The 22,622-nt window shown below is 39.7% G+C and overlaps 1 protein-coding gene across 1 annotated transcript in view; it reads right to left on the bottom strand.

The window, feature by feature from the left end:
- The window catches only part of NELL1 (neural EGFL like 1), a 296,528-nt gene that overhangs the window by 242,471 nt on the left and 31,435 nt on the right, over positions 1-22,622 (bottom strand). The window contains exon 4 of the mRNA XM_068398442.1: positions 12,145-12,315. Coding sequence (XP_068254543.1) covers positions 12,145-12,315 — 171 coding nt within the window. The remainder of the gene's footprint in view (positions 1-12,144; positions 12,316-22,622) is intronic.

The following is a 22,622-nucleotide window of genomic DNA, read 5'->3' as shown; positions in this document are numbered from 1 at the left end:
TTACAGATAGGATGCACTATTTGACATGCATTCAGTGCTGGAGCAACTTTTTATTCATTCAGTTTCCAGTGTCCTGCTTCAGAAAAACAATCTTCCTGAGGGAAACTGATTTTTTTGTGCTATCTCTTCTGTCATAGTATAGCAGTTCACAATCACTTAACAGAGGAAAGCAATTTAGATTAAAATCTCAGGTTTTGAGGGAAGCTTTTTGTTATTAAATTTTGAATATACAATAGTAACTGCCAACTATTTAATCAAAAGTTATTGTTCAGCTCTGGAAGAATAAAGTAGTGGTGTCCAGTAATAATATATATTAGGTAAAAGACTCGAGTGCATGCTCAGTTTTTAAGTTCTCTTCAAACTGTCACCCAATAATTTCATTGATTTTCCTGTATAATCGCAGAAATAAAGTGAATGTGCTCTACTTTTCAGTTTAATTATTCCAACTACAAATCAAAATTTAAAAATAAAAATGTATCTAAATAAAACTCTACAATAAATCTTTTTTTCATAGAAGAGAAATGCAAATTAACTTTCAAAACCCTCTAACAAACAGGAGGAAATTAAACAAATGCCAGTAAAGATGGTTAGAAGAGCACATTTCACTGTCAGGTTTGGGGGTTTATTCTCTACACATAAATTGAATAAGGGCAAACTTAAAGAGATATCTGCCCATGTGGGGCTTTCTTTACAAAACACATTAGGCTTTGAAGTTTCCCACAAAGTTATCAATTAATTTTAGCAGTATTTCTTGGGCAATAAACTAAAACCAGTCATTGTTATTGATTTAAAGTAGAAGACTGGACCCACTAAATGATATGACATTAGCCACATGAAGGGCAGAAATTCATCTTTCTCAGAATACTACACACATATGGTATCTTTCAAGCCAGCTAGTTTGATACCCAAACAGTTACTGCACATTTCACCTTTGGCAACTGTACTGCTTTTGGTTGGGATAGAGTTAATTTTCGTCCAAGTAGCTGGCATGGTGCTATGTTTTGGATTTGTGACCAAAACAGTGTTGATAACACACTCATGTTTTAGCTAATGCTGAGCAGTGCTGCCACAGCATCCAGCCTTTTCTGCCGGCTGGGGGTGCACAAGAAGCTGGGAGGGAACACAGCCAGGACAGCTGACCCCAACTGACCTAACAGATATCCCATGCCATATGACATTTTGCTCAGCAATACAAGCTCGGGGAAAGGAGAAGTAGGGGGGAACATTTAGAGTTAGGGCATTTGTCTTCCCAAGGAGCCATTACATGAGATAAAGCCCTGTTTTCCTGGAAACAGCTAAACACCTGCCAGCTGATGGGAGGTAGGGAATGAATTCCTTATTTTGCTTTGCTTGTGCACACAACTTTTGCTTTACCTATTAAACTGTCTTTATCTCAAGTCACTTCCCCCCCACACATTTTCATCCTTCCAATTCTCTTCCTCATCCACTGTGCGGGCAGTGGCTGTGTGGTGCTTAGCTGCCTGCCAGCATTAAACCACAACAGCAAGCTTTTTCTTTTAATAGTGTTCCTGAAAGTCCATTTTGACCTGGTAAATCTGAGGTAAGTAGCATATGGTTCATAGTCCTGGCATTGCCCATAAAACTTGCACATAATCTACAGGTAGTAGAAGCACAAGAGAAATGTACTTGTCACTGTTCCTGGCGAAGATGCCATTTTTTACCATATTCAACCTGCTCGGCTACAACAGTTCTTAAGGTGGTGTCTGGGTCAAAAGAATGCCTCATCTTAAGTGCTGAGGGAGACGTCACCTACGTACAGGCTTTTCTTACAAAAATCAACACCCACAACTCTCATAAATTAATATGAATTTAGGTACTTCTCTTTAAACATCTCAGTATAGAGTTGAGAGCCACAAAGCTCAAATACCACTTTTCAAATAAATATCTGACTCAAAGGTACTTTTTGGCATCTTTCTACCACTTGTGAGCAACTATCGCTCTCCGAGTACCAGAGCATAAAACATGTATCCACTACAGACAAGGAGACAAATCCACTCATAAATGAAGACAACACTAAAACTAACAGGGTCACTAAGAGACACCCTTTAACCTCAACAAGCTTTGAATCAGGTTCTAAACCAGAACACTGAATAAAGCAAACTGTTAACAAGAAAGCTAAAAGCACAGCACTCATTTGTTACCATACTGAACACCATACCAAAAGCCCATCTCAGATGAGCCAAATGTCCAGAGTACAGCCCAGATGCCAAATATCAGTAAATCAATACTGAGCAATTCAAAACAGATCCTAGAAATAAGAAGGAGAAATTAATTCAATAGGTTCTTCCAAGATATAAAAGAAGAAAAGCTCTTCTCCCACAGATTAAACAAGAAGCCCTTAGAGCAAGCTGGATATGAGATTAAAAACAACTATATTAAAGTAGCTATGAAACAAGAAGTAAATAATTAAGTCTATCTTATATCAGAAAGCAATAGGGTAAAAATGTGCATCATAATAATGGCACAAAGCAGCACTGGTGCTTCAGCAAAATTAACCCCAAAATAAAATTCTACCAGAACAATGAGGTAAAACCATGGTTACATGGCTTGTGTCATCTCCATTTTGTCACGGGTGGGGGAGGGAATCTAAGATTACTGTTGGTGTTTGCCACAAGACATTTGTTGAATGAGAACTGGCCATGCTGAATCTTTGCTTCTATTACATCTACCTGCATTATACAGGGACATGACGGTCCCTGGCCCAAGAGCTGTAACACACGGGTTATCGCAACTGGCAACTACAGCAGAACCTGAAGCACAGTAAGCTTACAGCTTAGAAATAGCCCTTCTTCGCAAAATATACGCAGTGTTCCTCTTTTCTGTCTCATGCTACTCTCAACCCCAAAGTCGCTTTACCTAGTACAGTAAGACAGGTGCAACCACAAGAAGAATCAGGCTTTTCATTCCAACTCCTTTCTGCATTGCTACAAAAATAAATTTAAAAGGAAGCCAGCCACAAGCAACCTTTCTACTAAACAGCTTCTTTCCCCCCTCCAAAAAATCATCTCCTGAGAAGTTAATTGCCATATAGTGTATCTTGTCACAGGATCATCTCATCAGGGGGTTCATGTCATCACTAAATGATCTGTATATAATCATAAAATCCATATAATCATAAAATCATAATCTCATCCATATTCTAGAGCCAATCTCCTTTTGTGACTGAAGGTAACTGCAGCCTGAGGACCACAGGCTTTGCTTGTTAACACCCTGCCTTTGCTGCCACGCTCCCGCCAGAGCTCTCCCATTACTGTTGTCCCAGCACTGTGCAATGGTGCTGGGCTCTCCCCAGAACTGCCACTCCTCCCCCTTAGCCGCTGTCTCTGTAACCCCACAGAGGGCCGATTCATTCCACGTCCCTCAGTTCTTACCGCAGGGTTCAACGGATAACTCACATCTCAATTTTCCCATGGTATTTTTCAACTGCCCTTTTTAGCCTTGGTGGTTTGAAAGGTAACATTGCACTCTCTCCATAACTAATTGGCCATGACTGAGGAGGTGTATGAAACATACAGTAAACTTAGAACAAGCCATTATATTGGTTCTAAAATTAAGCTTTGACGGAACCTGCCAGGTAGACAGACAGAAAAGCGCTCTCCAGAGACAGCACTCAGGTTTGGAACTCATTTCTCACAACATCTGACACGCTCGGGAGGTGAAAGCATGGCTCAGCTGAAGTCAATGAGAGTTTTCACTGCAGACTTCAGCGCGGCCAGGACTTCACCCCAGGGATATACTGCACAGCACATCTTTTAGTCGAGTTTAAGGTAAGTGGCTGGCGTGACACAGAAAGGTTCAGTTAAGGCTGAGGAAGTCCTTCTAGTCGCATTAGCTGACACAGTGCTAGTTATTTGCTTTCATTTTTGACATGCTGAAAGGAATGCCACTAAAATTGCAGCTCAATTAAGTAATGCAGCTTCTGCCGATTCCTTTGTTACTGACTGGTATCAGATATGAAACCAACAATGGTTCTTGATACCATTGAAATATTTAAACCAGCAGCAGTGGCCAATATCTGATGTTTTATTAACAAAATAAATTAAAAAACACAAAGCAAAAAACATCAGTCAGCTCACTAAACACTTATCTGTGTAGAAATGGAGTACTTCCTCAACTCCCAGAAACACCTTACTGTCTGAAGGAAGAGACTGGACTGCCTTTGCTGTTCTCTCATTTTAGCACATTTGCAAAGCAGCTCTCACCCTACGGCAAAGAACCAGAAACTCAGTTGTGCCCACACTCAGCACTGAGCCCACAGGGCCCCCTTACACACTGCAGGACAATTCAAACGTAATAGAGGCCTGGACAGAGCTCTCCCACACACAGCTGAGGCTACAAATATGCCAAGTGGCTCTGCATGACACGTAAAATGACAGAGGACACTACACTGCTGTTGCAGCAAGATCCGTGCCACCGCCTAACACCCCAGAGCCATGACAGCCACACTCACAGCATTTCCAAGCCTTGATGCCTTCCACCTCTGAGCATCCCACATGCCCCCAGCTCCCCACACGCAAGGAACAAACGTGCCTGCTCCTGCACCACTGTCTGCCACTACAGTGTTGTCAGTTTACTCTGTCACCAAGTGGTGCAATGATGGGGACTGTGAGGTTTTGGGTAGTAATAAATGCAGTCAGCAGTCTCCACCTTCCTGCAGTCAACTTGAGGATTTTGACAAGATCAGATTTCCAAAAAAGAATTACCTTTTGGGAATTATTGCTGTTCTAAATTGCCAAAGAAAGATTCCCCAAGTACTAAACCACTTCAGAAAACTCTGGGCTGTTTCCCAGACTTCAGCAGTCTCGGTCCCGTTTGCTCAGTCGCCCTCTCACGCCCCACAGCGCTCAGGAGGTTTCAGATCATTTGGAAAGATTCTGTACTACTCGGTTATATGGAGACTCAGGTCTCAAGTCAGCTTCTGAAGAGTTCAGAGGGGTTCTCATCTACTCTTTGGCAAAGGTCCAAAGCTTTTATAACAGCGTTTAACTAAAATTATACTACCATTTTTCAATTCAGCTCCAGTATTACCCTATGTGACTTCCAGTTCTAAACTCCAGAGTTTAGCTAACCACTTCAAATGGAAGAGTTCATTCATGTTTTGGATCTCAGTTAATCTGCCTGGCTGGAGCAAGATAATAGTTTTTATAATCTGAAAGGAAAAAACCCAAAACACTTGCTCTAGCTGGTTGATTCTCAAATTACCATGATCTCCTCTCTGTCCGTATGACCCCTATCAGCACTCCAACAAACGAAAAGAAAATAGAACCAAGTTAACAGGAAATTTCCCCTGAAAAAGTTCTATAGAAATAAATATCCAGATATATTTCAAACTATGCAGGCTAAATTTTCCAAGACTGCTCTTGTAAGTAAATCACCCCCATTTAAGGGTTTATTGCTTTGACATTAAAAAAAACAAAAAAAAAAAAAAAAAACCACCACTAAATGTATATTGGACCAATGCAAAAAATATTTGAGAATGGGATGATATACCTATTCACACACTTTAGGAAATGACTAAATCATTTGAGGCTTGCCAGTCTTGATTTAAGATTATTTCCTCTACCATTATCCATCCTCTCTCTCTGACACACCCATGGCATACAAATACAATGAATACAAGATGCCAACAGTAAAGTACAACACATTATTCCTGCCCTGTTGAAGTCATCAACCTGTCTATCGACATTTTCAATTCACTGGAAAGCACTGCAAGTCCCCAGTTCTAAATGAGAAAAAAAATAAAAAACACTGTTAAGTCTATATTCAGCAGTAGTTGGGCTTCACAGCTACCAAACTCTGGCTCCACAGGTCCCTAAAACTCAGGAGAGCGCCACAAGCTCCCGTTCAAGATCCTTAACCGAAGCCCCAGAGGCTGACTTCTACTTTTCAGTAACTGACATCAGCAGGACCTGGATCAGCTCCTGAAAGAAACTAAAGCAGATGCCTGCTCCACTCTGCGCAGAAGCCACATGAGGCCCCTCTGCTGCAGCACAGTGCCCTGTACTGTGCTGTACTTGTACTGACTCTAAGTGGTTGCTGCCTTCTAGGGGTGGTCAAAGGATCTAAAACAGCCAGGCACAGGTACAGATTGTTATCATTTGTTTTCTATAGTACTTTTGCAGCACTTTCAGAAATACTCATGGCCTTCTTCCAATTCCATCAATAAAAAATGTTCCACATAAAAAATGTTCAACTGATTCATCTAGGATGAAAAAAATAATTTTCATTGTAATTAGGGACTGGGTTAAGACATATCATCATTCAGTCTTCAGTCACACCCATACTACCATTCTGCTGATGCATTAGCCATTCGATGTAAAATTCTGGCTATTAAAAAACTTCTTTAAAAAAACATCTTTTCTCAAGTAATGCTGAATGCATCCTGAACATTTCCTTGTAGCTTAACTACAATAACTGCAATGATACAGGCCTAGCAGCAGCTGACGTGATATGCCAGCTGGAGATCTCTTATGCTAAAAAGTTTACAGCCTTTCTGTCAAACAAAAGGGACAATCGGGAGGTGAAAATTAACTTCCAATCCACAATACCACAGATCTGAAGTTGGGTGCACCTGTAATGCACAATTATAGCACTCTACCCAAGTAACCATTTCTCTGACAGCTTCTGCTACAGCTTAAAGAGCAGAGAAGCAATCTGGGTCACAAAATCATATTCAAATGTTGAGAATAAATTACCTAGCTGCACAACACTACCACCATGCCATCTTTTCTCTCAAGAGAAAGTGTTTTACAGTAAGTAAAGCAGTGAATCCCTCTTTTAAATACATCCCTTAACCTTCTTTAAATGTATTATATTTTAATTAAAGTCATAGGACTTTGTTTAGATTAGTTGAAAACCTCAGGTTGGCAGCCAGAATATCTTATTTATAAGAACTCTGAGGTCTTGGATTCCCATATTTGGATAATGTTACTTTAATTTATTTATTTTTCCAATTAAAAAGTTCTCACTGCTCATGCATTTTTTATTCCCTAATGCTCTGTTCTATCAGGAGAAACATAAAAGAAGCAGACAACATGTTTTTTCAGTTGAAGACTACTTTCTATCCTGCTCCAGTTTTATAATCTATTCTCTTACGCTCTTACCAACCCCCTCCACAAACAGCCATCAAAAGCAGAGGCTGTATTCATAGTAAAAGGCACTCCAGCACACTTTTTCACTGGAAAGCATTAACTTTTGCAGGAAAGTGCCTTTCTCCCTTTTACGCCTGCAGACAGAGTTCAAGTAAAGTAATACTGATACAGTCTGAACAGGTAAGTACCTGTCCTGGTTTGGACTAGGACAGAACCAATTTTCCTTACAGTGATTTTGCCTTTCAGCTAAGTTTCTTCTAAGTAACTCCACCTTCTGAAGCTGACTACATGTTTTTCAGACAGTGTCTGCTTCTAGGATTGATAATGCTTTACGTTTACAGTTATTGCTAAGGTAACTGTAGGAACAGTATGCAGAAAGGCTCTTGCTTATACTTATTGCTATAGAAACCAAGGTCACTGCTAAGTTTCTTATGGTCCACAAGTGAAAGGCCATAAACAAGTTGCACTTGCAGGGAGGAGCAGACAGGGCAGGTGACCCAAAACTGACCAACAAACTATTCCATCCCATACACGTAATTCTCAGTTTAAAGCTGAGGGATCACGAGATTCACCCTCTCTTCTTCTATGGCCGGCATCCAAAGAGGACTCTGTCCATTTTTTTCCTGCCTTCGACCCCAATCCATGCATTCCTGAATCCAGTTCTCATCTGCTGCTGACTCCAGTCTGGGACTTCTCAGAGCCTGCCCTGCAGCACCAGTGGTGACGGGATCATCATCAGGGGACCTTGATCTTGACTTTGTATATATTTAATTATTTCCATTATTATTATTATACTCTTTTTCACTGTTATTCTTTATTAAAACTGTTTTAACTTTCCAACCCATAAGTCTCTCTCCCTTTTCTCTTTTCCTTTCCCTTCTGGGGGAAGGAAACGGTTAATAGAGAGCAGCTGCCATCTGTGTAACAGTCAGCCCAGCTTTAAACCTTGACAGTACCTTTGTAGCAATATGGTTAATGAGAAATAAAACAAAATATAAAGCAAGCAGCCTTCAACCTTACTTCCCCAGATTAATTAGACACACCGAGAACAATCTCGACTTCATTTTTTCTTAAATAGTCAATAAATACATTTTCATACAGTACCTACCATCTCTTAAATTGTAGGCTCCATGCTATTCCCTCACTCTTCTCATAACACTATTAAATAAGTATTTTTTCTGTGTTGTGACTGTTGTAGGGGGTAAGTAGTGCAGTAGACAGTCAGGTACCATAGGCAACAATACAGACTCTACAGCTGAACCTAATTTGCAGTGAAGACAAACACCAGCTCTTGTAGGACTATGACAGTCTCCTGGGGTTGCAAATCTCCTGACAATGCATGTATGTACAGCAGGATCCTTTACCTCTGCTCCCCTAAGAGACCAAATTTAGGAAGAGGAATGCAGAGTTTATTTCATTATCTATTAAGCCTTTAGTGCCATAGGTTATTTAAGGAACCTCTGACAATAACAGTTGCTCCAGCTTAACCTAAACACTCACCAGAAAGCCCCTGACAACCCCCTTTTCCCTAGAGTAGGGGAGCACAGATCCTACACATAACCAGTATTTTGAAACAAGATTTGTTCGCCACTAGCGGACTCAGCATTGGAGATGCAAGGAAATTAACAGCAGCATACTTGATTTCAGTGTTACTTTCAGCACAGGTTTTATTTGTGCATCAGTTGTACATTCATAATTAATATAGTCTTTTCATTTTTCTAAGCTTTCCGAACCTTACCAGAATGTTAAAAGCATGTTAGCAAGTACACTCGCTGCTCATTATGCCAGCTGTCTGAGATGTACACCCTCGCTACAGGTGACTGCCTAGGCCCAGCACAAAGGCTCTCCAAGTCAGCGAGGAGAGTCCAGTGACATGCAGCAGGTTTTTAGGCTGGACTCTAATGTATATTCCTGTGTCGGCACACACAGCTCTAGCATCCAACTCAGCTACAATTCCTACCACTTGTTCTTGAAGGAGCATCAAAAGGAGCAAGTAAGATGCAGCAGGTGCTGATTTCAAAAGGACATGAACTTGAGCAAATATACCTCCTTTGATACGTATGCCTCCCCCACCATATTACATCTCATTAGAACAGAGGCAATTACACTGTTTTAAAGATGACTCTTAAAAGCACTAAAGGCTTTTACCAGTTCTCAAGTACTTTTCCCTAACCTATCCAGGTCTGAAAAACAAAGTCAACTTTGAATTGAATCCAAAAGACAATCAAGTACCAAATGTCAAAGCAATTTTACGAATCAGAGTAATGTGGGTGATAAGGCTGGGAAGAATAAAAGTAGATTCGACTCTCTGTTTACAAATTAAAAGTTTCACCTCTAGCGCTTCCTGATCTACTGCAGTTTTTGGAGGCCAGAGACTAGCTTTGGGTATCAATACAAATCCTGTAGCAAAATTAGGTTGTGGCTGGATATTTTTCCCAATGCAAACACTTTCAGTGCACTCCCAGATACAGGTTGACTTTAATAACACCACATTCACAAATCACTCAGAATAGCCATCCAAATGTATAACATATTACCATAGCCCTAAACAAAAGGAGTAATGCATTTATACAAATTCATGCACATTTGCAAGGAAGCAATGTTGCAACCTTCTTAAAGAAATCCAGTAGGAATCCAAGGGATTAATTTTGTTGGTCAACTTTCTGTTGTTTTTATTTTTCACAGGGGAGAGAACAATAAGTAAAAAACATAGAACTTCTTTAACTAGATAGGTACACTTCAAGTTAATTCTTGTTCTGATGACACCAAATGTCTGCAGGGGATGGGACAGGTGAATCTATTGACTGCAGTTGTATTCTCCTTCCCTATGACTTACTTGTCCAATTAAGTCTGCAGAAGCATGGCTTCTCATTAGGTGTCCTGAACTCTGCTGAGAGCCAGTGACACCACACTAGTCTAAAATGGTGACATTTACATGTAAAGACTACAGCTCCTAACACTGGATTCTGTGCATACTTTCAGCTGCAGCTTTCCTAACACTAACATGAGGAAGACAGGATTTTCAGTAGTGCTCAGAAGTACCTCTCATTGGCTTGCTCTTCATTTTCACATCTTTTGTCATTTATTGTACTGTCATCAGGAAATGCTAGTGCAAATATGAACAAGATGTCAACTCCTCTTCTGAGTGCAAAGACATAGGAGGTTAAAATATAATAAAGGAAACTATAACACCAACATTCACAAAATTCTCTGCTTTTTTTTTTTTTTTCATTTAGACTTCTACTATGATCTGCCCTCAAGTCATGCTTTCAAAACTATTCCCATTACTTTTCCACAGGACGTGTCATAAACTACCACAAATTCACAGCCAGATAGAGGCATTTAGGTATGGATTTATGCTGGGAGCAGCCTTGAGATGTACCACCTTAAAGGACACTCTTAGATGGATCAGCCCTGTTTAGGGCTACCTGACAGAGACAGCTATACGCATTTATCACCTCATACGACAACACAGCTCATTCTGTAATTGTATTTGTCTATTGCTGCCTGTTGTTGTAAAGAAAATCAGGTCACAACCACGACTCTGTGCAGCTCTCTTGTCCCTGGATGAGACTTCTGCACCAGGCAGGCATTTTGTGTTGTCTTCCTTCCACATTGTGTGCAATGAAGGCAGCCAGCAAAAAAAACTGCTAAACAGGGTCTTCCTAAAGCACATTTGCTGTTCAAAACAAAAAAAAACACACACCACCCCCCACCAAAAAACAAAACCACAACAAAGGAGATAATGAAGAACCTGTCTCAAAACCCAGTATGTCAATAAACAAACAAAAAAGTATACTGTGGTAAGCAAAGAAATAACAGAAACAAATAAGGGTAAGATAAATAAATCAGATGACTGAAATGAAGACAGTCTTTACAATTTGTAGATTTCACACCTCAATGAAATTAAAATTGCTCTAAGCATTTAATTGCTTCTAGGGTCCAAATAAAAGGTTTCAATAAGCAACCTTCCTTCAGATTAGATTTTTACTGTCAGTAGTTAATGCAGTTGCAGAAAATAGTTGTAACTTTCTTCTCAAAACAATATCTCATAATTACTTTCGTCAAAATTAAAACTTTTTCAAATAACCACATACTCCCATAATACTCACATAACTTTATTCTGCCCACCTGAACAAAATGAAGACTTTAGAAAGAAATATCTGTTACCATCACCCTATTCATTTAAGTGCCACAATTCCAAAACGCATATGCTGATCTTCTCACTGAAGGCAATGGATATTTTTGTATTAATTTCAGTGCAAGAAGACACGAAAGTAACTGTTTCTTTTCCTCATTCCTAAAGACTATTTTGAAGGTTCCAATTTCAAGTTTACTGAGTTTCCTCATCAACCACTAAGTTAGCAAAAGCCGAAGTCTTCAATACATTGTGAGATCAAGTCTCAAGAGAAGAAAGATTCTAGGTTTGCTGATTTTTATTCCTTGAAATCCTGACAATCTGCCATCTTGCAGTCTTCACAACTTTTAAAGCAAAAAAAAGAAAAGTGCAATGACAGACAGAATACCCTTCAGAAAATAAAAAGCACTAGTTCTAGACATGCAAAAAGCAGCTTCCAAGTTTCTCAGAAGTTTCCAAGTGGGGCAGCGGGTGAAAAAACAGTAAAAAATACATTGCTTGATTACGTGAAATAAAATTAAAATGCCTCTGACATCTATCTGTTCTTCAAGTTTTCAGGTATGCTGAGCGAAGCAGTTCACAACAGAACAGACTGCACACCAATCTATCACACTTAAATGCAATCACAGTCAAACAAAACATCAGCTAGTGCCTAAACTACAGAGATGCACTTAATACTCCCCAGTCAGCAATCAACCTTTTCCACATTTGTTCATAATCACAATGAATTGTTTCATTTTAATGCTTTGTTTTCCTTTTCTTATCGCATGGCAGTTTACCATGCTTTTTAATTTAGATATTTTTTTTAAAATTTCTCCTTTCACAATTTTATTTTTGTGTACAAGTAGAGGGCATTTTTTAAAGAAATATAAATTACTGAACTTATTTTCTTACCTGTTGCAGTCCACGTGGAGCAGAAGGTGGGATGCACTGAGTGACACGGCAATCTTATGCCACTGTCCATCTGCCAGACGGTACGGGAACACCTCTGTTCTTGACTTCCCATTAAACCTGTAGTGATATCTAATTTCATCCCGCAGGCCACTGCTCTCCAGTTCAAAATAGCTGTATTTAAAACATGAAGAAGAATCAGTTCCATTTTTTCAGTTATTCATTGCTTCTGTTGCTTTCTTCTTCATTCATAGACTTCTTTAAGCAAACACCACATGGAAGGTCACAATCTAAAGAGGTTACTCAGCATGGATTAGCTACTAGTTCAGCTTTTAGAAGAGGCAGAGAGACAAGGCTATACATTCAGTGCATGACAAAAATAGCAATACCAATTACAGGAAAACAACTCATGTTCAAAACACCATTCGATAGTCCTGGAAACTGAAGTCCTCTTTTTACACATAGAGCAAGTTCAACTACAAGAAAAAGATCCTTAATCTTTTCACCAAAGTGTTTTGTACGAACACAGAATTTGTAGGAAATATAAAAATAAAGAACCATACATATCATTACCAACAAACAAACAAAAAGCCATTAAGGTAAGAAACCACCAGCTAATCATAAAATTTCTATTTAAAATTTGCAAATCCAGTTCTTAAAAAACTGTTTACTTTTAGGACTCCCCTACATGCAATTGTGCTTAACTCATTTTCTGACTTTTATTGTTACAGCTGTAATTGTTCAGCTTTACAAGGGAACCAAACATCCTGGCTGGATTAGGTGTCTCAACACCTGGCATACACAGCCAAAAACTTCAGACAGTTGTCACCAGAGAGCAGTCACAGGAGAACCAACAAAGTACAGCTATTAATCGGCTTCATGCCAGTGGTGGGGGGGAGCCAATTTTTTTCTAGGGTGAATTTAGCCCTTACAGGTGGTAGCACATTGACAGCGTAACTAGTAAAGACTTCTCTTGGACCTCAGATCACACAGAGTATTTACAGCATATCAAAATCAAGGCTCTCTTTTTACTGCTAAAATGAAGCCCTGGATATAGAAAGAAGGAGATGCAGACCTCCTTTTACAGCAGAAATACCTCTACAACTAAGTGCAGATGTTACGTTGTCCAGCTAGTCCCTACCCATGTCTGCCTCCACAGCGTCACGTTTTTCCTTACTGGACAATGCCAATTTAACATGACAGCTGAAAGATGGGTGCTAGTGTGGAGTACAAAAAAAAAAAAAAAAAATGTACAGTAATGAAATCCACTTCTAAAAAATAAATGCAACACACAAAAAATAAATATCCAGGTGCCCATTTTCATTTTCACACAAGCCTTTTACACTGCTCAGCTGTACACAGACCTTAATAGCCAGCGTGCACAAGCTTTACACAAGATGTGTGCACTTCATCAAGAATGCCTCTTACCAGTGAAGTGGAGGCTTTTAGAATATAAAAACTGAAAAACAGAATTCTTTGGGAGAAACTTACTTACGAAATAAAGCACTAGCTGGGAATCTGCGCAACAGATCGCAACAGACCAGGAAGGGGAACACCAAGACGATGAATCTTGACCAAAAGATAAACTCAGACCCTCCCCCATCCTGCCAATGCCTTGCCATTACATTTTTCATGCAACATACGAGCATTATCAGGTCACCCAAACCAGAGACTCAAGTCGTAAAGTAAAAAACAGTCACAGGCAGACAAAGGCAAAACCAAACCAGAATGAAAACACAGCAGGAATATGTACAAATAAAACACAAGCAATACAGAGTGGAGGAAATAAGAAAGGGTGGTGTTGTGAAGGAACTGACTGCTTCATGCACATAAAGGCACAAGGAGGGCAGAGAAACAGGAGTTTTCTAAATGGAAGAGCAGAACGTTGATTAATGACTACCACTGTCACCACTCATTAAAATACCTAAATTACATTCCTAAGAAATCTGAAGAGGATTTTTTTATTATTTTATCTTGATACTCAGTAAGAGCACAGTCAATACACAGAACATACTGCTGCTGGCATTTTCAAACCAGGAAAGCACTACGACAAGTACTGTCAGTGAAGTCATACTTACAAAGTTTCATAATTGCCATCTGCTGCCAAAGCACAAAAGGAAGTCATTAAAGAGACTTTCTTTCTCTCTTGTTCAAATAAACAGCAGTGAGCCAGAAAACTTCAAAAAAAATGAGGGAGAGCTTCATGACATTCCAGCATCTCTCTCACACACAAAGTATTTGTATAAAAATATATATATTTACATGGTTGATCATAGAAGCTTAAGAGCCTGTGAGCAAGACAAGCTCCTGCTGTCATTCTTCATAATCCCCAATAGTCAGAGCTAATCGCTCACTACACAATGTTTTGTTTGTTAATAAAAAGGCAACGGTCCAGACCTGGAAAGGTCAGTCAGATACTGTACTTAATCACATCTCTGCTCTATTATTTGAACAGCATAGGGAATCGCAAAGACATGTAGTTTCTCATCTGACAAGCTTTAGTGTCAATAGTTACTTCAGGACTCAAAACAGTTTGTTGCTTACGCCCCGAGTTTGTTGTCAATCTCCTGACTAGTTTATATAATACAGAAGTGACTAGTTAAAATCTACTGTAAAAGCCAGTACTAACATTTTTATATATGTACAACTAATGCACTGCTAAGTGCTACAGGACTGTATAAAACACCACGTTTTACCTCTTCAGTGACAGGAGAGAAGGATGACAGCAGACAAATTCTGCAGCTGTTTTTCACCACCCTTCAACAAGTGCAAATCAGAAGCAGTTACACTCAAACATCAGTAAACAACAGCCAACAAAATCCCAACAGTAGAAACTGGCTGGATTAGCCCAACATATATCTATCTCAAGTATTTAAAAAATGCAAGGCAATGTAAACCAACACTCTTGCATTGATTTTTTAAGATGCACAAATTCACATCAAGATCTTGACTACACACACACTTCACCATGTTCACAGTTCAGAAGATGCAGTTGTCTTTTCTCTACCAGAATATAATTGATGTGCAAATAGCTTTCTCAATAGCAAACATCTTTTCTTTCCTCCTCCTACCAGACTCTGGAGGAAAGCCTCTTCAAAAGCAATGACATAAAGGCCATTCACTCCTGGAAATAAATGCATCTGCTCTGTGTTCAAGTTCTAACCTGCAAATTGTGGAATGGAAGACAAATGAGTGGAAAAACATAAGCTTAGGCAAGAAATCACCAACCTGTGAGAAAATAATTAGTAAAGCCAGCAAAAATAAATGGATTTTTTTTTAATATCCAACTCATCTGTGACTTGAAATGCCATTGCACAAGTGTTTATCTACTATAAACCAACAGGTAAACAACGAGGGGGAATTAACAGAAGGTACCACACAAGAGGCAAGAAACTGAACGGATCTCTAACAGGTGTTTTGTAGGTACTTCCCAGTATTTTGCAAGGAAGAAGAAAACATAGGAACAGAACAAGTCAGGGTTCCCGAAAGGATTGCAGCATCTGGGACTGCCTGAATAAATGTATCATCAGTAGGCAAGCGTGAACTTCCGATGTTGCCATGAGATCCATATCAAAAGGCCAAGGGAGATCACTGAATATCACAACTAGTTCTGCTTCTGCATCACATCTCATGAAGCCTGTGTGTCAACTTGTCACTATAGCTAGCCCCCTGCTACCCTCCTCAAGACCTTTTCCAAGCAAGAGAGACACAAGAGACTAACCTACTTGTCAAGTTGTTAGCACCGAGTCATGGTTTCTTATTTGCTATTTCTCAATAAGGATTTATTTTTTTATATTTTTTAAGCAGGCATGATCAAAAGGGACATGCATTTTGACAGATGAAGTTCTCAGAACACATGTATTAAGAAAGCTCTCTGTTGATGGAACAGCAATACAATATGACCTTGGCTGCAATTTTCCCACTCCTAGAATTTCCATATTTGCTAAGCGTGTAAGCTGCTGCTGGGTTCTTTTATACAATTACAGAATTCAAATGCTTTTTATAGGTCTGTCCACAGTCTCTCATTCAAATCCCAATATGTAAGAGACAAACACGTTGCTAAATTCAGATTAATTTTTATGCACATCAAAAAAGTTGGGATATTTTAAAATCATGCAATGTGCTTTACAGAAGGACAATATTATTCCACAATCAACTCAAGATGCTCTATAATTCTTTCTGATAACTTTTGCAGCCTCTATGTACCTCACACACAAATATTGTTATGAGAGGATAAAGCCTGACTGAGTAATGTTTCATGTTGCTTTTTTTTTTTTCCTTCTTTTAGTCACAACCATAGTGAATATTTTACTGTGCATTTGGCAGCTCATTTCACTTTCAGATCAGGAGAAAAAGGTGTCTAAAAGTATACTGTAAGTTGGAAACAGCTGTGTGGATGTAATGACCAAAAAAATTGGAAAAGTCATTATCAACATTAAATAAGAGCATGTAAGACACCTGAAACAGAAAAGGCAAAGTATTTCTATAAGGTGAGTTGGCTTAATCCACCACCTGCATTAAAGAAACACATTCATCTATTCGTCATATCTAGCACAGCAGTGATCTTAACCTGTGACAAACACCACCACATTTCATTCAAAGATTTTACTGCTGTCAAGTTGTGGAAGTAGCAAAAGCAGGGAGGGCTCACAGACTCCAAATAAGACAGGACCCCAGGAAGAGCCCTGGGGTATATGTCCTTCTGAATCTCCTTAACGTATACAGCACTTTTTGTTCTTATCTTTACAATGCTAAGACCTATCACGAGACACTAAAATATCCCACAATGAAGACAGAGCACCATCTGGTAAGCACAATACTGATTAAATGGTCTGACAAGAGCTCTAAGAACTAAAGCAAAACTACTTTTTGCATTCAATTCTGGAAATCTTCTCCTTTATCACTTTCAAACATAAATAAAGGAGAGTTATCATTCTGACTTCACAACTTCAGTCATCCCTGATCAAGTGCCAAATGAAGCTCCACAGCCTCTTTCAAGAAGCAGCACCAGCACTTATAGCAGATGCTCTTAGAGCTACTCAACAGATGTCCCAGGGCAAGGCAGCAGGCACAGATGGCATCCCTGCGAATATGTACAAACTTGGGGTTGCCATCTAGTCATAACACTTGTGCATCTGCTTAACACTGTGTGGGAGAAGGTCACAAAACCACAAGAGTTCAAGGACGGAAGCACCGTTCACCTTGTACACCCTGCAGCAACACTGCGATGTCAGGTCTCTCCACTGCTGGAAAAAAAAAATCACCACCATAATAAGAATCAGGCTGTTACTGAACATAAGCTTCTAGAAAGTTCTGTCAGTCTGGTCAAGGCACAATTTCTTATTATAGCAAAGCAAATTCAAGGAAAGTTCAGAGATCTGCCCATTTTACATCATCAGCTAGAAGTTCAGGAAGCTTCTGCACAATTTGCCTGTTTGGACATGTTTGTGCACATAGATTTTTCATTTCACAATAGCATCGTGCCAAGCAGAATATCAGTACATTTAACGATAAATACGGCTTCAGGCAAGACTGTGTTTTAGCATCGTTGCAGAAACACTTCTTGATGTATTCAGAGACAAACAGCCAACGAATCTGCATCCATTATCATGCAGATTTCAGGATTTTCAATCTAGAGAGATTCTGTGATGAATCACAGATCATTACACTTTTGGCCTTTCACTGTTCCTTACCACTGATGGAGTCTGTGCACAGTGGTACACACAGCACATTGCTATTCTAGTTGTGCTGTCAAGTGGCTCGGCCCGGACAGCAACATAAAAGAAACTGAGATCTTGTTCTAACACTCCCCAGTGAAAAGCAAGTCAGGCCAAGAGCATGCACTGGGCACACTATGCTGCAGATAAGCTGGCAAGCACATACCCAAGACCATAGTCACTGTCAATGAAGCCATATAGAGCAAAAGCAGTGCCTCTGGAACAAGAGAGGCATCTGACTTCAAACAAAAGTAAACACTCACCTTGCAGTTGTCACCATGGTTCTGTATGGATGCAAAACTAGAACAAGTTACAACTGTCAAGGCAAATATTTCAGTTGCTTCCACAGGCACTGTTCTCGTACCCTAGTTACTATAAACTGACAGGATAAGATCCCAAGCTGTGAAGCATTACGCGTTGTCAAACACTGGATTTTGAAGAAATGCTCTTACGCTCAAGCGTACAGATCTAGTCCTCTACTACAGATGCACACTTACAAACCACAGAAAGCTACTTTTTACAGCTAGTTTAAATATGGACAGATTGAGAGGCTGCACAGCAAAACCATATGTGGCAAATCTTCACTTATGTGGCATTAAAGACTTACCACTGTGGCAGAGATTATGCATTGATATCATCAAAGCTTACGAGCAAAATCAGACTGACATCAGGTAGCACAAAAGGTGTTGTGAATAGAAGGATCATGTGTGACAATGAAGGTATCTTGCTGAAAAATCACATTAACTTTCTACAAAAGAAAATGCAAAACCTGAATCCCGTATGTTGCACAAAGACTCTGTCATCACCTACTGTATTCCAAAAGTATTCCTCCTATACAAGCAAATCCAAAATAAGCCAAAACTTAATACTAAATTCTTTCAAACCTAAGTAAAAGCCTGGAAGTTCACTGTGCTGTTGGCTACCTAAACAGGATTCTTTCAAACATTTCTATCCTTTTATTTCAAACAAAAAGGAACCAAATCCAGTCAATTACACATTTTTTTTCTATTCAGACCACTCCAAGAACAGGAATCATGTCGCATCAGTCTAGCTTGAAACTTTTAGCAATAAAAACCCCCACACTGATATTTTCTATAATAAACATTTTGTCACTTGTTCTACAAATCTTCTACATGGCAGCTGGATATGCAAGCTGCAAGGCATTAAGCATTTACAATGCTCAAAATATGCATTTCTGTACCTGCAACTAGGCAAAGGTCATCCCAATACAAATTTACTTTCTTCTTTGATCATATAAAGAAGAAAAGTAACCCCAACATCTGCCTGTCAGCTAAAAGACAGATGGAGTCAGAGTTGGTACAAAGCAGCTACTCATTTTCACGGCATGTGTTGTAAAGATTGACCTTAAGCATTTTTGTTTCCATTTCACATGTCTAAAAATCTGTCTTCACTGTGTCTGCTACCTTCCCACTGTCTGAAAAAGACATGGTCTCTCCCCTATTCATAGTAAACCAAGGAGGTGGTACCACACTGCACCTAAAAATAGCACAGCATCTTAGCAGGCTTCAAAGCTAACAGAAAAGAGTCTATCATTTGAAGCAAGGTGAAGTCATGACTCTTAAGCTGCTACCTCTTAAAAAAAAAAAAAAAAGAAAAACACACACACCACACTGTCTCCATACACATATAGACATAAACACCTACAAGAACCAAGACATCTCTACTAAAGGTAGATACATGCAAGAAGTGGCCAAGTAATGGAAGAAACTTTATTTTATTCCCTCACAAAAAGCAGAGGCTGATCTCACAGTAAGGGATGCAGTCTAGTGTAACCACTCCTGAAAGAGGTGGCCTCATTCTCCTGCCTACTTATTCCTACCTCATCCTTTGCATCAGATTTAGCCATTTGCTTGCAATAAGGCATGTCAACCCAATGAACTAGTCTGACAGAAAAGTGACCTGACAAAATAAAAGAATCATTTCTTTACATATCACCACTCCAAAACCAAGTCACCCTGTACTCACACTATCACTGTAACTCTAGCAAGGATGCAATCCACAGTTATGCTCTGAAGTAGCCCCTGAAGGGCTCATCATCCAGAACCCTTGACCAAACGTTAGTTTCCTCAGTGGACCATTTGCAGTCCACAAAGCATTTGTATCTGAGGACTTTCTGAATGGGGGCTCTCGATTTTTTAAGGCTAACCTGGGCCTTTGAGCTGGCATTAGCTCAGGGATCATTGTGGGTACACAGAAGCCTGAAGCTGCCAGTGTGAGGAAGGAGCACCTGGCAGAGCTGTAACCAAAGCAGAGCACAGCCCCAGTTCCTCCCTCCCTCATGCCCATCACTGCAGCAAGAACTCAGCTCATGGGATCCCCAAATCCACAATCTCTAAATACCAGATTTTAATAAAACAAGAGGATAACCTTTTAAATTAATGAGGTCTGTCACCTGAGTCAAACTACAACATTTGAAAACAAATTACCCTGATTGCTGTGTCCTTACAAGGAAGATTCTTCCCTCTGGATCTGGCTCTCAAATTCAACAGCTTTTCAGTGATTTCTTATGTTATGACAAATTCCACACATTTCTGCTAGATTCTCAGAAAAAAAAAAAATAAAATAAAATCTTTTCCTCTCCACTCTCTCAAGGCCCAGCCACATGTCTGCTCCCCACTGCTCTCTGGATGCCCTCCATCTCCACCTGCCCTGCAGGCCTCCTCCGTCCCTCCCCACTGCCACCTGAGCACTGGCAGCTTTTCACCACCGGCAGTCATTAGGACAGGCACTGTGAAACTTCCCTTTCAGAAGGCAGTACCCAGGGCAAGGAAAGCACACAGGCATCATTACTAAACCACAAACAAAAAAATAAAAACCAGACACACCACCCAGCCTAATGCCCAACCAAGCAAATGACTATGAATAACATGTTGCAAACATCTAACCCTCTTATTAACTAGGAGGATTACATTCTTAATGAGCAGCACAAATTCAGCGGACATAGTTTTCAGAAAGTTGCCTTCAGCATAAGTTTGAGACATTTTGGTGCTTTGCCTATATCAGAGGGTCATAAAACAAGCAAAAAGGATAATTCAGCATGTTGAAGAAGACTCCTGGGGGACCCACACATCCTGCTCCTGGCTGACCAAAACATTTCTGCACTGTCCAAATTCAGTTTTAAAGAGTTTCAAACTGTCAGCCATTCTGCTCCAATTGCCAACAAGGTCCAATCAACGTGTTTCAACAGCTGGTTATCAGCAGCATGTTAATGCTTCAGAGAGACAACAATTGTCAGCCTAGTGTACATAAAACACCTGCTCTCAGCAGGGAGACACAAGATGGAAGGTAGCTCCTCAAGCAGTAACTCCTCTTTCACAACACTTAAATCAGTGGAAGATGTATACCATATAACAGTTCTTCCTCACTTGCCTCTTTTGAGTCCTTTAACCCCAAGCACAGAAGCAGGTGGACGCAATTCTATCTGTATTTGCATCTCTAAAGACCTTTTGGGAAAAAAAAAAAAAGGAAAAATTCTGGAAGAAACAAAGCTCATCACTTGCTTGTTCCACTATGGGGGGGCAGGGGGGCGAAAGTATGTAGATGCCTCATATTTCACAGCACATTGTTCAGAGGGATAGAAGTAAGGCTGGATTTTTATATTCTCTGTACAGCTCTCCAGTTTAACGATTCCACATATAAATGTTAATGAAGATGTGACCTTTACCCTAAAATAAAAAGGTTAATGGATACATTTGCTGAGTTTTTCCTTTCCGTTTTGAATACCAGGCATCTCAGAATCCAATATGCATATACACATCTTGCAGCAAATAATCTAAAACATAGCATGGAGTAAATCCAATCTTTCAGGTTTACAACTAGGGTCAGAAGTCACTTACATAGGTTTCTTTTCATTAATTAGGTTTCCGTGTTTAATTTAACTAGCTTGTTACCCTTTTGTGTTCTTAATGAAACATATTATGGCTTGGTAACCTTCCAACTGTTGTTTGTGAACATACAGCTTTCTATCTACTCCTCAACAGCCTCAGAAGGTGTTCATAGTGTAACTGGGAGGAAGTATTCAACAGTGTACTATAGAGTCCCATGCCTGTTTTCCCTCCCCACTCAAAACTGACTTGCTAGGAATAAAAATCTTTCACTATGAGCCTAACATAATTATCAGAATCCCCCTGAATATTTATATCAACACAGCTTGCTGTTACATAGTGAAGAGCTAAATTCTCCACTCGATAAATCCATTTCACCATAGCAGTATAATTAGCTTGCAAGTTTCCAAAGATCTGGCATGGCAGAAATTGTCTGAAGTTCAGGTCCTAGACATAGGCTATAAGCATAAAAAGAAAGAAAAAAAGAAAAAAAAAATAAAGTTTTCAGTGCTCCCTCTAAGAAAATCTTAGAAACATTAACCTTACGTCTCGCTCCCTAGTTCTGTCATGGTGGGATCTCCCATTTTGAAACACTCTTCAAAAAGAATGACAGCACATGTATAGAAAGTTAGTACTAATAAACATGAAGCAAACAAAGACAGACATGGGACACACAAAATAGTAGGGAGGAATAAGCAACTCAGCATTTTACAAAACAGGTTTTCATCCTGCCTCTTCAGTAACCAATATGAGTAACAAAAGCAACAATGACTTCTTTGGGAAGGCAAGGCGGGGAGGAACAACACACAAGACTCGTAGACCTTGAAAAATACACATAACGAGACCTTCAGGAGAAGGTCAATAAGGGTATCATCCTGTTTCTTATGGGTACTTCACGGGTAATGGTGTCTCTGCTTAC

The sequence above is a fragment of the Nyctibius grandis genome, chromosome 4 (genome assembly GCF_013368605.1).
Source record: "Nyctibius grandis isolate bNycGra1 chromosome 4, bNycGra1.pri, whole genome shotgun sequence".
In the NCBI taxonomy this organism is placed as follows: domain Eukaryota; kingdom Metazoa; phylum Chordata; class Aves; order Nyctibiiformes; family Nyctibiidae; genus Nyctibius; species Nyctibius grandis.
This window is presented reverse-complemented; position numbering and strand designations above follow the sequence as displayed.